Consider the following 16,591-nt stretch of genomic DNA (forward strand, 5'->3'; position numbering starts at 1 on the left):
AAAACTATTTCACAAAACGTATCCATTAAAATAAAGGGAGCACAATTCATGCAGCTCACTCCAAAATTGAATTACATTTATTACTTTTGGCTATTCACAATTTCCGAGCGAAAATGTACTTCAAAACGTATACTTACATGTCTAAATCCCACGAAACCAGGACGTGAAGCGAAATTTACAAGTGTAAAAGTATTACTTGTAGCTTTTTACACGTAGTTAAAGATCTCCACCACCTTGGTAGATATCTCCACCACTGCGGTGGAGATCTCGCTACCGGAAAGAAAAGGGAAAATAATTAAAGTTTATTAATGAAAAATATATATTTTAACATATTGTAAAATATAAATGTAAAATAAATTCAAATAATCAATTTTACGGTAGAGCCAATTAAATAAAATTTGATATCACACTACCATAATATAAATGTTTACTAATAATAAAATAATTCAAATATAATAACATATTTTAGAAATATTACGTTTTAAACAAAATAAAATTAAAAAAAATCCTTCCTGGTACTTTAAGGTGTCATTTATATTTAGTAAACTTCATTAATGTGTTTCATCAATGTAAATTACCTTTACATTTCTAATAAATGTTGAAATATGTGTTTTTAATATGTTAACAATTATGTTCAACTAATAACATATCTAATTAATTTTGCATAAAAGCATAAAGAAATTATAATGTATATATGTATAGATAGATAGAAAATTAAAAAACCTAAATAATGTAATTATTTTAACATAATTTCCCGTAGTGGGTCCCTACCTCCGCAATTTTCTATAGGAGTGTGTTGGAGAACTAGCGAGTGGCCTTGTGTGGTATTAGACTTACTCCAAAGCTGGGCTGGAATACATTTACTATTGTTTTATTACCTTTAGGGCAGTACTGACATTGAAAGTATATTTTGTGGTTAGCATTGGTCTTACTCTTTTGTGGGTGGTGTTTGCATTAACACGCTCCTTCTTTAACTCATCAATATCACTAAATAAATCCCTCCCATTTCCTAACAGATATTCTCCATTTTCACACAACTCCCCCGTCCCTCCCACCCTCACTACTAAAGGGCTGATTACGATGCCATAGGAAATGGCTCCGACACTTGTTCAGAGCCGTTTCTACGGCATCGTAATCTCCTGTTTTGATTCATTTCGGACAGACCCATTTTGATGGAGTTAGTCGGAAATGAATCCAAACAGGATTTCCTCATGGCTTACGACGAGCTCGGAGAGCTAGTATGCCATTCGGAGAGCCTCCTGTAATCCCAAGGGTGACTCTTTCCATCTGAGAGATTGCAATGTCAGATTACAACAGCATTTCTGTGCCAGTCTTTCCGACACAGAAAAGCTGTGGGAAATTGAATTTGGGGGCCCCCAGCAGGGCCTCCATTGGTGGAAGGCCTCCGGATGGCGGCCGAGGGGGCACCTATGGTGCCCCCTGTTGATCAATGCACCCGGTGGCAGGCACTTTGAGGTGTCTGCCATGGGGTGCAGGGATGAACTGCACCTCAGTTCTCTACAATGCAAGCATGCATTCCAGTCGGAATGCATGCTCCCATTGTAAAGAATAGGAATGCGACCGTCCAGTGTTTAGCCGCATCCTAATTGCTGGTTTGGGACCGCCGACAGGAGGTCGGTCGGTCCTAGGTTCAGATCGAAGTTGGACGGACCTGACATCGAAATCGGCCCCAATGTAGTAAAGTTACATGTCCAGAGCTCTTCCCATGGAAAATATAGAATATGTGGAGGTGGAGTGATCCACTTGTAAGTTTGTGAATCACATTTTGCTATAAGTAACTCTACTGTAGTACCACTTTACGTACTACAAAATACAGTTTGACCCACATGTAAGCCAATACAAAATAAAATATATGAACAGTAATACAGAGGATCACATGAATCAATTATAAACAGTCAAATTATTTATATTTTTGATGTGATAGATAAAACATACAAACGCACACACATTCATGAAGGAAATAGTGAGTGCAGGAATTTAGAACATAACCAGGCCAGAAAGGTATAAGAGTTCACCACAGCTGCTTTGTCTACAATATAGAAATAAAACTACATTAGACAGCTGCTTATACAAAACAATCTTTGATGTGCTGTGGTAGGGTGTTTGTATTAGTACTTTAGGGATTAGATTCGGGCATTTCATGTCCTAACCCTGTCTATGGCAGTTCTCAGAGGGCAATCAATATTGGGTTCATATCATGCAATTTACTGGAAGAGAAAACAAACCGGAAGTGTACTCTTTGAGAGTAAGATTGTGTTTCCTGTGCATTGTGATTCTAACTAACCAATGCGATGATCATTTGAGTGATGGGTCTCCATTGTCTTAGTGTTTGTTGTCAGCAGGACCATTTTCATTCATATCACCCTTCTATGCCTCCAACTACACGTGCCTTATCCACATGATTCTAATGTCTAAGTGGGTTGAGGAGGTCTTTGCTAGATATTATTTTCTGCTGTAAAATTTGACAGCAAAATTCACACAAAGTGGTTTATACGAAGAGTGGACGGTCGTTTGTGAACTCTTTGATCAAAAGCTCCCTGTAGAGCAGATTAAAATAATAGAGGTGGAATATAGTATTTTCCTACCACCCACAATCATTTTTGTGTAATTTACAGCAAGGTTGGTCACACCTCAATCCCACATCATACAAAAGGCCTCTCTTGATGTCCTTTTTGTAAAATACATTGGTTTTCGGTTGTGTGACTTCAATTCTGATTCGAAGTGCAAACCTGTACCCCAACTCATGAAGCAACCATTGGTAGTAAGCAAGGGACCTCCCATCTCCTATGGGAAGGTGGTTGATTCACAGTGGCAAATAAAAAGAGGACTGTCGGCCTCCCAAGACATTTCTATCGTAAAGTATTGGTTCACCAGAAGGGAAATAAAGAAGCATTTCCCTCATGAAACTTGCACTGTTGAATGTTTTGTCACCGTTGCTCCTCTATGATGACTCAGGGTCCAAAAAATGAGTCTATTGCTGGCAAGTGAACTTGCTCTCCACTGACTGCTTCTAGCTACGATCCAGGAATCATCATTTGCAAGAGAACTATGCAGTTTTCCTCTCTTGGCAATGTTCTTTCTACAGGGCCCAGGTGGCTCCTGTGGTTACATCTTGTACATAGAATGTGCCTTACCTTCATCTTTTCTGAGCCATTTAGATTATTTTCTGCAATACGCCTAGTCGTTTTATAGACTGCAGCCTCCTCAAGTAAAGGGAGGCTTCCTTCATGACATTGCTCAAGGTTGGCACAGAGTAATTCAAAAACCCTCATTAAGCCTCCCCGGTGGTCTTGTCTGGGGGAGGTAGGTAGTGGTTTCTGTCTTTGAGTGTTAGATATACCAGATACGTCATTGGAGGTGCACTCTGACACCAAACATCAGTATATCCAAACATTAATTCTGAGTGAAAGTCCCATTGCAAATAACTGCGTCATTCTTAATGTTAGGTTCGGCCAATGGTGATCGTCTTTATAAGGTTAAAGTTTGCTGAAGCAAGCATATTTGACTTTTTAAGTAGTTCCTTCTTCAGCAACAAGTACATGAGCATTAAGGTTTTCAAAAAAGAGAGCGCTGTCTTGATCATTTGAAAGAACTTAGATACGCGTGCCCAGGGATATCGAATTCTGCAGTGAACATGTGAGTTCCATGATGCACGAAGATGGAACAATACCTTTTTTTGTCATTCTGCAACCTGCAATGTACCCATTATCTCATTGCGGCTGGTACATCTTGACTCATCAGTCACTTCCTAATGGACCTGGTGGACCATGATGTCCTCCGCAAGAGTGCCATTGCTTCGTTCATTCCCAGATGACATGGGACAGCCTGTGTCCCAGCAGCACAGCCATGTGCCCTTCACTGATCTGCGTGATCTCCCAGTCTAGTACCAATACCTGAACAGATAACCATACCTTCCTTACCTCCTCTTTAGCACTCTGCGCCTTGATGTGAAGATATTTCGGGCATTATTACTGGAAACAATGTATTAAATCTGTACATTTATTAGGTCACTTCTTTGCCGAAATCGTTTTAGTCTGTGAATGACTGAAGATGCTCTGATAACCAATTCTGTGCTACTTCAGTTTTAAGTAGAAACGTAAAAGTCCAATAGTAGAATATACTGGGTCTATAAAGTGTCTCGTTGATACCTGGGTGATCTTTTTACATTCCATGTTTTCAGCAAGGCTCTGGGCTCACTTTGCGGTCCCATAGATTACCTGTCTTGCAAACCAACCCTCAGACAGGCCATAAAAGCTCCTCTCCTGCCCTCTTTGACGTACTGTTCAATGCCTACAAATACTCTGTTCTTGTCTGACTATTTTATCCCACCAAGGCCATTCTGGTAGGGACTGTGAGTTGTCATTTTCTCCTATGAACAATGTGTCTCACAGACTACGAGTGCCTCGGGAAACATCCTTTAAAACGCAACTTTTACCACGCAGTGCCTTTACGACGCAACTTTTACAACGCAAACCATTACAACGCATTGCGCTGGGGGGCGCTCTAGGATAGGGAATGTGTTTAATGTACTATCCAACACCTTCCCTACTATCCACGGGGACTGGAGTTGGAATAGTAAATTAAACAATTCACTATCCAGCGCCTAAAAGCACTATGCGTTGTAATGGTATGTGTTGTAAAAACAGCGTTGTAAAAGCATGCGATGTAAAAGCATGCGTTGTAATGTCATACATCAGAGTGGCTCTAATAGTCGATTCTTTCCCGTCCATCCATCCAGTGGATTGACTTGAAGACATTCAATGCACTCTAATGGAACCTATCAAGCTGATATGCATCTCTGACTAGAGCCTGAATCACTACAGCCATTAACAAGGTCAATTAAACCAAGGAAGGGAACTGGTTCCCATCCTGCTCCTATGAGTTATAAGTGGGCTAACCGAGGCAAGTCTAAAGAGGGACCCAGATGTGGACCTTAAGGATGATTAAAATAAATACTGACAATGATAAAATGCATCATTAACCACCAAAGTCAGAGTAGGATTCCAGAGAGGTGAACTGCATTGTACTCTGTTAAAGAGGTACTGTCAGAATAGAGATTATTTTATGAGTACATGTCTTCCCTGCCTCTGAACCCCAGGCCATATGAATACCCACAGGGCTTGAAGTGGGCTGGGACCTGCCGGTGTTGAGCACCCGCAGTTCTTAAAAGTAAGTGCTGAGACGGGTCCCTATCGGGCTCTCCATTTTCGCCATCAGGGTGGAAAAAAAATCTTAACTCTGCAGCAATACCACCCTTCACTGCCTGTGATGTCACTTCAAAAAAACTCGTTACAGTTCTTTCGCAGTCTCATCATTTCAGAACTGAAGCATTTTCAATATTGTATACGGTGAAGCCATAAGTAGACAGTCAGGCATATTTGTTGCTTATTTATTTTATGCAACTGACAACCATTGGCAAAGCAAATGCCCGTGGCTTATTATCGATGTAACGTTTCTTGTTGTATTATATATCAGGATGCAATGACAGAAGCAGCAAAATACCAGATGGGCGGCACTCTAGCCAAGCACAGATTTTTAGCTTATGTGTTTTGAGCCACACCCTTAATTACATCTGCCACGCCCCTTGAGAGACTGCATGCCCCTAGTTTTTTCATTCCACTTCAAGCCCTGAATACCCAGCTCTCATATTTCTGGAGAAACAAACACAGAGGGCCAGCAACGAACAAGGTGCAGAGAGTAATCGAGCAGTGCATGGAACATTAACCGGCAAAAACAGTCGGGGAAATGAGATGGAGGAAATGGAAATACATAAGACCAATGAAGAGAGCAGACAGAATAAATTGAATTTTTTTTTGTAGAAACAAGAGGAAGAGACAAAAAGAAAAATAGGGGAACATTGTGCGAAAGACTGATTTAAATGTGACAGCTAGGGAGAGAGACATTAAGAGTAAAGGAGCCACGAGTTTACTTGAAGAGAGAAAGGGTGGTTAAGTCGGTACAAATACCAGCACGGATATTAGTGATAGTGGCCGCACCAGTGAGCCCAGGGATGGGAAAGAGGGGTAATTTGACGGATTAAAAGAAGTCAAGGGAAGATTACTTCGGGTAGAGTTTAAACAAGTGTGTGTTAGTCCTATTTGAAATTGGAGGATGTCTTCAGCACATCTTAGATCAACTGAAGGAGTGTCAGATGGCACCAGCGCCACCAAGAAGGGCTGTGTGGCAGGGTGGCGGGAGTTTGTTTTTCTTTTTATTTCAGATTTACTCCTCAAGTTCTAGGCCCCACTTGGGATTTTAAGCGAGGCTCTGCATTAGCCCAAGTACTGATTATGGAACTCCTTGTATGTGATACAGGCCACCTTAAATGTCATGCAGGCTTCAAGAGGAAGTGATCGAAGGTCCCTCAGTGTGGATGTGAGATGGTCGAACCTTCTGGTTCCAGAGTTCATCCAACCCGCAGAGAGTAGGATGTTCAGGGCAAGCACAGAAGTGGGGTTATCACAGTCCATATGAGAAAGAACAATAGGTTGAATCTAAGTGTAGAAGTCCGTGGCAAGCAGCAAGCGTTTGAGACGCCCTGTACTTGCATTGCTTGTGGGTGTTGTTATCACATTTCGCAAACTAGCCAATGCATCTTGTGCATGCTTATGCACACGATGCATTGGCCTCTGCAAGCCATCAAGGTGGTGGATTTCCATGAAGTGGTCCATCTGGCTTCTTGTTTTGTCATTCTAAGTCCATTTCTGACTAAGTCCATATTTATTGTCGTTTCTTTCCACTGAAACGTGACATTTTCAGCAAACGTAAACCTTCAAAACATTTGTCTTCTGCCACTTCACCCTAGTACAACCAGTGTGTCATAGGCCCCCCCTAGCAGAAAGGAAACGAGGGGCATATTAGCAAGACAGGCGATACAACTATCGCCGTTTTAGCGGCAGAAAGCAACCACAAAAACGTCGATAATGGGCTTGATAATATGCGCTATGGAATTCCAATTGAAGTCCATGTTAGATGTCCTTCACATCTAACATGGACTACAATTGGAATTCCATAGAGCATATTATCAAACCCATTATCACCGTTTTAGCGGCAGTTTTCTGCCTCTAAAACAGCGACAACTTTATCGTCTGTCTTGATAATATGCCCTTTGGCCCCTTGGTTGTTGTTTGAACTATAAAATGTAGCAATAATCCGGGTTCAGTGGACCCTTCAGTCATCTGGGTCCTGGTGCCACTGCACCTGATGCACCAATGGAAGCTGCACCCCTGCTACTTCATTTAAATTGAGTAACACACTACTCGATATGGGCATGATAGCAAAATAAATGGAACAGCTTGCTGGAAGACTGGGGGGAAAAAATAATGAACAAGCTCTGAACAACAAGTAGAAAAGAGCTATTCCGAGTTAGAAAGGATGTAGTGTGTGTGTGAGTAAAGAAGAGGCAAGAAGAAGGCAGATTGGACAGTCTCTTCCTCTTCCAGGATTGTGTTGTGTCCTTCTTAGAAAAAAGACTGCCAAATAGCGAGCAAACTCAACAGAGCTGTAGGAAAAGCCAGCGATTACAGAGCGAGCATGAAAGGCGGACATTCAGACACAGCAAAGGCAGGATATCCCCGTCTTTCCAACCTAAACAGTGCATTGTAGTGGGTAGGGGTTGCTCCTCGCAGGGATTGTGAGCAAGGCCTTCAGTGCTCCATGCCTGTGGGCGAGGGCAGTCTGATCAATTCATTGCTTGCATCCTAAGCCTCAATGAGCCGAGGCCGGTACCATCTATTTAATGCTACTGGGCTTATGGCTTCTGCTTTCATTGACTAGGTTGGTTCTGTGTTAATTGTCTTGGCTTTGCACTGTTCCGTACCGTGTTAGTGGGAAGGTGGCATGTGCCACTGTCTGTATGAAAGCAAGGCTTGGGGACTGAAGGGTTAAAATCAATATCATGGGCAGAAGTTAAAGCACACACAGGATTCACAATCAGCTATTAAGACAACCAAGATATCATGATCCTGTTTAGTGCACATAAACAGGCACCTAATATCTACCAGCCACATCACCACTTCCAACTCCACAACATGTCCTCCATCACTGCTACGCCTCTTTCCATGCCTGCATCAATCTCTTGATTACCTTTCCATCCACCCATCCATCCCTACCCTAGCTATCGCTCTATGCACCTGCCTATCTATATAACTATCTATGTATCTTTTATCTCTCTATTCCTCTATCTATTAAACCTACACCCTGGCTTAAGTGGTACTTTCTAGTCAAACCGCCATGATTCAAGACGGACAGAGTTAAAGTCTGGCGGCCTTTGATGGGACTCCTGGATCCTGGCCCAATAGTCGTGTTCAATTGGGAAGTATCTCCTTTAAATGTTTAAATTCGAATTTAAAATAAATATTTTTATTCCAACACAACGTTTGTTGAGTGTTGCGGTAGAATTGTTTATCTGACGACATGTTGTGTTGCACCTCCCATTAGTGAGAGCTTTTTATATCGATGAAGAGGAAGATCTAGAGAACATCTGGAGTACCACATCCACCTTCATCATCCTCTTCCTGTTGAGCCTCTCCTACAGCGCCACTGTGACCTTGTTTAAGGTATGTCAGCCATATGTAATATTTAGCAATTTACAGTGCCCTTACAGGGCAGAAAAACAAAAAACGGTGAGGTTTGATCCTAAGTGCAAAATTTGGTGAGAATCGACAGTATGAGGACTATATGGTTACTCATGTTTCAGTGGTTTAGATTTTTCAATTTAATATTTAAAGCTGCAAATTTAGCGATGCAATTACATGCAAAAACTGAATGCAGCTGAGACCTGAATGCCACCAGCATTTTACATGTTCAAATTCCGACAATACCTATAAAGACCCTCGTTTAGAGATGGCCCTGTGGGGATATTGGTCTTTAGTGCATTTAATGGCCTTCATTTGTATTCGGAGAAAAGTTGTGTTAGCATATCAAAAAATGTGGCAATTCCACTTCACTCTATGGGAAATCTATGCCAATCAGAACTAGCTAAAAGTAGGTGCTAACTTTACAGAAATTAATTTAGGATTCGCCGCAGGGACACTGTGCTGCACGTGCTATTCACAATCTGAGGGCTTGATTTCAAAGGTGACAGAGATTCCATCTGCCAAAATATGAATCCCATTATATCCCATTATATCTTATGTGATTTATAATTTGGCTGACGGGATATTGCGACCTGTGTGACGGAGTGACCCATCTGCCAAGATCTAAATCAGGCCCTTAATCTAAATTTGTTGTATGGTCACGATAAACAGTTGTGGAAATATAATTAACATAACAGCTCATATGGTTCTGAGTGAAGGAACCATTTTTGGGATAAAAAAGCTGAGTGGATTGCTTACCCCCTTCAAATGTTAGAAAATACACCAATTTGAAAGAAAGCGGAGAATCTACAATTACCACAGTACGCAGATAGAGTCCTTGATTGAGTACTTTGTATCTAGCTCACTTGTGAGTCTCTTTACAAAAGGAGGTACTTTGTCATAGATTATGAAGGTGCTAAAATCTGTGCTTCGTAAGGTAGGGTTATCTAGGATTAGATAAGTCTAAGCATCACTAAACAATTCCTTGAAAAGTTGTTGAAGGCAGGAAGGAGAATGTCACATGATGGTGACAGGCCAGTGTCTCTAAAACAGCAGAAAGGCCTACGAGGACACTACACCACTTTCACTGCTTTGCTTAGGTCATCACTGTGGCACTTACAGTGCATTTCTGAAAATTCTCTATTTATTATTTATTTTTACTATTTATACAGCGCGAACAAATGCCCGTAGGCGTCTCGGCGCTAGATACTGTGCATGGAGTTCCCAAGAGGCTAAATTGGTCGCTATTTTTGACCAAATAGCCAGGTCTTTATTTTTCTGTGAAATTGCATCAGAGACGGGCTCTCTCTGATGACTGCTGCCAGAGAGTTCCACAGTCTGGGAGCGGCCACCAAGATGCGCCTATCATCCAAGTGACTGTTTTAGTGCGTGGTACCACCAATAGATTGAGGTTGTTGGATCGGAGCGATCTAGTGGATAAATGTGGTCTAAGATGGGCTTTCAGGAAGTGCGGACCTTGGTTGTGCAGTGCTTTGTATACTGTGCACAGCGTTTTGAACTTAATCCTATTCCGGATTTTGAGCCAGTGAAGGTCTTTTATAGTCTGCGAAATTGGCATAAACTTCGGGGTTCCAGACAGTAGACGGGCTGCAGCGTTCTGGATTGTTTGTAGTTTGTTAGTCACTCTGGCTTGGGCATTTATAAATAAGCTGTTACAGTAATCAAGGGAGGATAACACCAGGGAACTTACCAGTGTCTTGCATGCTGCAACTGGTAGGAATGGCGTGATTTTCTTAATCAGCCTAAGTTTGTGGTGGGCGATGGCTGCTGTTTTATATGCATGGGCCATAAAGTTCAGGTTCTCATCAAAAGTCACTCCAAGATTTCTGACAGTAGGGACTGGTTTAGGGGGGGAGCCATAGGTAGGCGGCCACCAAATGGTAGACCAACTGGGTGAGAGCTGTCCAAAAATAACCACCTCCGTCTTATCGGAGTTTAGTTTTAGGCAATTGGAGGCCATCCACTCTCCAATTGCCCGCATGCCCTCTTGAAACTTTTCTGCTACCTTTTCTCCATCACCATTGACGGCCAACACAAGCTGTGTATCGTCTGCGTAGGAGGTAAGGCGTATGGAGCATTGTGACTGAATTCTCATTTTTATTTCTGAGTTGATAGTACAGCTGTCACTAGAAAGTATGTGATCAACCTAAAAAATGATTCAAGAAGCACTACTTGGAGAGGGGCTTTTGCTCCACCCACATGTTGGTAGACAGGTGCACATGTTTTTATTGGGCAGAATGTGAGCGCTTTCACCCCAAAAAATCTTGCCTTCTCCCCAGCTGTGATCATTATGTTTATTTATCCAGCTGCCTGAGCTTGAACTGTCAGGGGCACACACATGCCAGTGTAGAATGCTATCAAAGTGTCTTACATAACAAGATAAGTTATGGTGTTTTCTCTGGCTGGGAGGAAAGCAGTCATTAACTTTAGACTTCAGAGTGTAGTTTGTGTTTGAGAGCCCAGGGCAACACTAAGCATCATGGATTGTTAAGTCTGACCTGACAGTGCAACTGTCACCTGCCCTTATGTGACCAACCAAAAAGAGCTGTCATAGTCCTACTGAAAGAGAGGCTAGGCTCCACCTATATGTTTGTTCCCCTTGAGAACAGGAATCCATTGGGCTGGATTTGTGTCCTTCCACTAAAAAGACTGCTTTTACTGCACTTTTTGGCTGGTGGAAAAGTTTATACTTGATACAGCAGGACTGAGTTGGTTATGGTGGCCAGCCAATCAATGATCATGGCCTGACCTGTTAATTATGAAAGATTATGATAAAGGTAGTAGGCCTGACATATATTGATTGTGAAAAGCATATATTAAAGCAAATATGCATTTAAAGGTGGATTCTTATTAATCATAATTAAAGCCTACAAATAGGTATTTAGGTAGTAGGTAACCATTTTGGGTTTTGTACTTCTTCCGACATACCATGATTATAGAAGGAGATTTGCACCCTGGTAGTCTTTGCTAAGCTCTGTTAGGAGAAATGGTATTTTGATTTGCCAACTGTACTTGTGTATACATTTGCAATTTCATGGCTGTATTCCTGGTAGCATAGGTCTGGCCTGTGTATTATGACAATGTATTACAAAGGCAGTAAGCTTGGTTTAATTAATGTGAAAAGTATATGGTAAAGCCAGTAGGCCTTTAATAGTGGATTTTTATCACATTATTTTACAGGCCGCAGAAACTTATTTGGGTACATGTAATCTCACAGATTACCCAATTAGTCAAGGGATTTGGTGTTAATCGCCCACTCTGACAAACCATGGGAGTTGAATTTCACTGTGATGATTCTTGTTACACCTTTTTGAGAGGGAGTATTTATTGTTTTCCCATCTGCATGCCATTTGCACTCTACTTCCATCTATGACATCAAATTGGATGGGTTAATGGTTCATTCTGTATCAGTAATTGGCTGTTTTGCCTTGTGAATGACTTTATTTTCTAATCAGGTACGGACATTCACCTGAAGTGTGCTTCAGTGTCAGATCTGGTTGGACAGTCCTATAGTTTTTAACTTTCTACTTTATAGTTCCCCTTTCATTTCTTTGCTTCTTGTCTTTTTATTTTCATGGTACAACTCCTCAGGAGGTTTTAATAGGTTGCTTGCTTGGCGCTCATTTCATCAGCAGTGCGCTGCATCCCACGTAACCACTTCCTGTGAATCAGGAGACCATTATGGAACAATGTTGTCCATAATGTAGCATTGTTTTATCATTTCAAGATCTCTAACTTGTTCTAAATGTGAGGGTCATGCTTGAACTTTAAAACAATGATAGACTATTTACAGTATCTTCACCGGACTGACACCCACAGCTATGTTTAGTTTTGTTATTGCAAGGATATCCTATTGTGCTTAAACAGTAGCATTTTTACTTTTTTCTCCTTGTATTCATTTAATTTATCTTGCGTTTGTTTTTGAGATTGTGTGTGTTTTATTGAAGTTGTGTCAGAGGGTGGGTGCTAGAGTGAGTCAGTGAATTGAGGAATGATTGCAAGTGTACAAAGATGAGCCTAAACCCATCAGTGACTCAAGAGGCACATTCCTTAACAAGCCAAGCATATTGGCATTGCCCATGCTTGTAGTGACAATTGGGAGGGTTGAATAAAGAGATGTAAAATGTAAATGGTTCTGCAGCGAAGTGATGAACACATATGTTTTTTCTGATCAATTCTAGGTGAAATAATTCCCGGAATCGAACACACTCCAGTAATAGGAACATGTGCTCAAGACGTGTTTTGCTGACAGATGATATGATGCCAGAATGGACTAAACCCTAATAGGATCGAACTCTTGTGTAAATAACATTCATTTTAACATTGTGCTCACAATTACTGGGCCCTCTACAGTTCTGCCCCATCTCACCCCTTTGCGGGCTTGTGTTTGCCAGAACATTCTTCCTCTTTCGTATGCTACTTTGGGGCCAACAGCTGACGTGTAAATAGTGTTGTATAAAAAAGCACCGCGTTAAACGTGGCAAACCCATATTTGTGCAAAAAAGGCTTTCTGGATGCAAAAAGCCACCAGAAAACAACTTTGTTATTTATAAGCATCGCATTCACAAAACCTGGTGTGTCTATGCTATTTAGTATGTTGTACTCAAATAAAAACAAACATTGTTAACGTGAATTTGTCTTTGACGTGTTCATTACACTGCACGTGTTGTTGATACATGACTTTTGCTCGCAGTCAGGTCTTACTTGAATGGGTCCCGCTGGGTCTGTGGAGCACATGGAACAGCCGCAAAGACCTCAATTTTCTTTAGTTGAAGCTTCCCTGAGAAGAAAGGCTGAGTAGGACTGTAATAAACCCAACTATCAATGACTTTACATACATGCGGTCAGAAGGCCTGTACTCTGTTCTTACACATACCACTTTTGTTGCCACTCTAATCCTACGTGCTGAACAGGTTAAAGATCGCCGCAAATCAAAGACGTGTGATGGGGAATTATGATAATGCATTAATAAAGCCAACAGGTCTGGCATACATGTGCTTGCATGCACACATGTTCATTTGTGAGTGCCTCAGATTGCCCGTGTTAGCATATCAAAGCTAGACTTCCTGGATTTGTCAATCCTTGTTTTGTTTTTTTGATGTTGCGGACAATTAAGTTTTGTTTAAAATAAATTACGCAGCGTAGAAGGAGAGAAATGAAAGCTGAGAAGTTGTTGTTTTTCGACGTGGAAGGAAAAACATGCTCAACATGTATTAACGATTTTGTGTTGTGGCAGCTATAATTTCTAAGCAATTTTCAATTACATCAGAAGAAACAAAATAGCAATTTCTTTGGAAAGTTGTTGCAGGACAGGTCCATTTTATTGCTAAGTGGACACTGCCAGTTGGGTTAAATTAATACACTGAGGGGCAGATTTATGTCGGACTTGCGCCACGTTTACGCCGCCGTTGCGTCACGCAACGGCGCGGAAACGTGGCGCATCCCTGTGACCTATTTACAACGTGACGCATCTAGGCAGATGCGTCACGTTGTAAAGCCCTGCACCACGTTTCATGTGGGCGTTCTGTCGCAGGGTGGGCGTTCCCTCGTAGGAAAGCCCCGTAAAACTGACGCAGTGAAATCTACAAGATTTCACTGAGTCAGTTTTACGACGCTGCTGGGTCAAATCCTTACGCCTGCTTGAAGCAGGCGTAAGGAGTGACGCACCACGTTATGTATGGGTGGCCTCTGTACATTGCAGGAGTTGCATCGCACTTGCGATGCTACTCCAGTAATGCGCCGCCCGTACACCACAAGATGCGTCACGCATCTGCCCTTCCTTGCACCATGGTGCGCCGCATTGTAAATGCGGCGCATCTGTGGTGCCGCAAGGAGGGAATTGCGTGACGCATCAGTTCTGGCGCATCCCTGCTGATTTGCAGAGATGCGCCAGAACTCATAAATCTGCCCCTTTACATACTGCCAGCCGCAGTCGGTAGGGGAGTACCTGCCGGGGCAGTGACGTGTTGGGGAGGGGGCTGGGCGGCTGTTAGTAATGTATGGATAATGGAGGTTTGCAGGTAAGTAAACATATAAATAAATCAAACGAATTTCGTTGCGTGCACTGCATCCCCAAATGCAATGCAGTGCGCGCAACGAAATTCGTTTGATTCATTTAAATGTTTACTTACCTGCAAACCTCCATTATCCATACATTACTAACCCCCACCCTGCCCCTCCCCCTCCCCACGTCACCGCCCCAGCAGGTACTCCCCTACCGACCGCGGCTGCATACTGCTGGCTCATAGAAACAGGTCCTTTGTTCCGGCGGAGCCAGTCAATCCCATCATGATATGTTCCCTGGATAGATTTTAATTGCTCTGAGATTATATTATTTCCTCTTTCTTTTTTGAGGAGGCTGGCACTGCTGCAGCTCATGACTAGTATTCCAAACACAAAAACGACGTTCATACAACCAATCAGAAAGCTCACATTGGCCTAGAAGCAAACAAAATGAAACAATCAAATTCGACAAATAAAAAGTAGACAATATCACACAGCATATCATTAACTCAGAAAACGCCTTTGCTCCATTACATTCAGACAGTAGTTTGGCAAAGAAGGCAAAGTAATTATCAGTGGCAGCCAGTAATTAGAGCACGGAGGGGTGGCAGCAGTGCAGTCAGGGCCGGACTGCGAACTGAAAGCAGCCCTGGCAAATTTTTCCAGACCAGCCCCCGTCCGGCCTGTAACGAGCGAGTGCAGCGGGGGATTTTGAGGGGTTCTCCCCCAAATTTTGGGGGGAAAAGGGCATATCAAAATGGTGAATTTTACAGCACATTTTTCATTCCATATTCAATTGTATCAACTTTCAAAGCACAGGAAATAGTAGATGATGACATTAAAGAGCACCAGGTTACCCACCCAGTCACATGTACCCATGGACCGTCTTTCACAGAGCACCAAAAATAGACACACGTAGTGAATCAGAGAGAACAAAGTAAAAGTGAGACCATCCCCCACATGGTGTGTAGCGAGAAAGCGCAGTGAGCAACCACTACTAGGGGGAGTTTGGGGGGGTGCCCCCCAAGAAAATTTGAGACAGAAAGGCCAAAACAAAGCATTTTTCAACAAATTTTTCTTTACATATTAGATTGTATTAACATTTAAAGCATAGTAAATGATTACCTTACGGAGCACCAGGATACCTAGTCATAAATCACAGACATTCCTACAGAGAACACAAAAAAATGAAATGTCGAGCACAAAACATGAATTTAAATATAACCAATTTATTCTTCATATAAAATAGCATAAAGTCATTTAAAAATGCACCTAACTTCAAACAATTGTGCAAAGGTTCATAGTAAAAAGTGTACAAGACAATGTGTACTTCAACCCTTGTGGTACCAACACTTTTGCAAAGAGCTGCTACTCTTTAGTGCGACCAGAAGTAACACTTCTAAAGAGGACTGATTTACTTTCTTGGTGCAGCACATCACTGCCACGGTGTAATAACTGTGATAGGTCAGTGACTGCACTTCTGAGGTGAATGCAGCAATATGGGACAGTGAGCACCCACTCTATTTATTTTAAACATTTGCTAACCCGATTGCAGCAATGCTGTGTGTGGGCTGAGGCATTTTTTGTTTGCTGTTTATACAGAATGACTGATCTTTGTAGCGGTATGGTGCAACTGCAAGATTTGGGTGCCCTTTGGGGTGAGTTGTTCTGCCATAAGGGTGCACTTACTGAATAGTTCTTGAAAAGGGAAGTGTCTGAATTTCTCATTTCGTTGAGGAAAAAAGGCCCATAATAATATTAGTTAAAAAAAAAAAGTACCAGAAGACCAGTTAGGTTTCCCCTGAGTGAGGCAATATACGTTTTGCCAATTAGTTTTGCTGTGTATGTATTCTCTAATGAGTTCTGGAAAAGGCCCGAGTGATGCTTTAGCCGAAATATAGCGAAGGCTCTTTGCCTCTTCCCGCCACCTGCTTACCACATGCCCTCGAGGTCCTCCTGGATTCCAGGTT

At 42.0% G+C, this 16,591-nt stretch overlaps 1 protein-coding gene and 2 gene segments (V, D, J or C); all 3 read left to right on the plus strand.

The window, feature by feature from the left end:
• LOC144755689 (Ig mu chain C region membrane-bound form-like) overlaps positions 1 to 13,251 on the plus strand; it is a 35,943-nt gene extending 22,692 nt beyond the window's left edge. The window contains 2 exon segments of the C gene segment in view: positions 8,461 to 8,579; positions 12,800 to 13,251. Coding sequence covers positions 8,461 to 8,579; positions 12,800 to 12,808 — 128 coding nt within the window.
• Positions 1 to 16,591, plus strand: part of LOC144755687 (immunoglobulin alpha-2 heavy chain-like) — a 1,801,746-nt gene that overhangs the window by 926,298 nt on the left and 858,857 nt on the right.
• Positions 1 to 16,591, plus strand: part of LOC144755686 (uncharacterized) — a 233,426-nt gene that overhangs the window by 25,304 nt on the left and 191,531 nt on the right. The gene's annotated exons all lie outside the window — the stretch shown is intronic.

This window comes from Lissotriton helveticus, chromosome 5_1 (assembly GCF_964261635.1).
Source record: "Lissotriton helveticus chromosome 5_1, aLisHel1.1, whole genome shotgun sequence".
Classification (NCBI taxonomy): domain Eukaryota; kingdom Metazoa; phylum Chordata; class Amphibia; order Caudata; family Salamandridae; genus Lissotriton; species Lissotriton helveticus.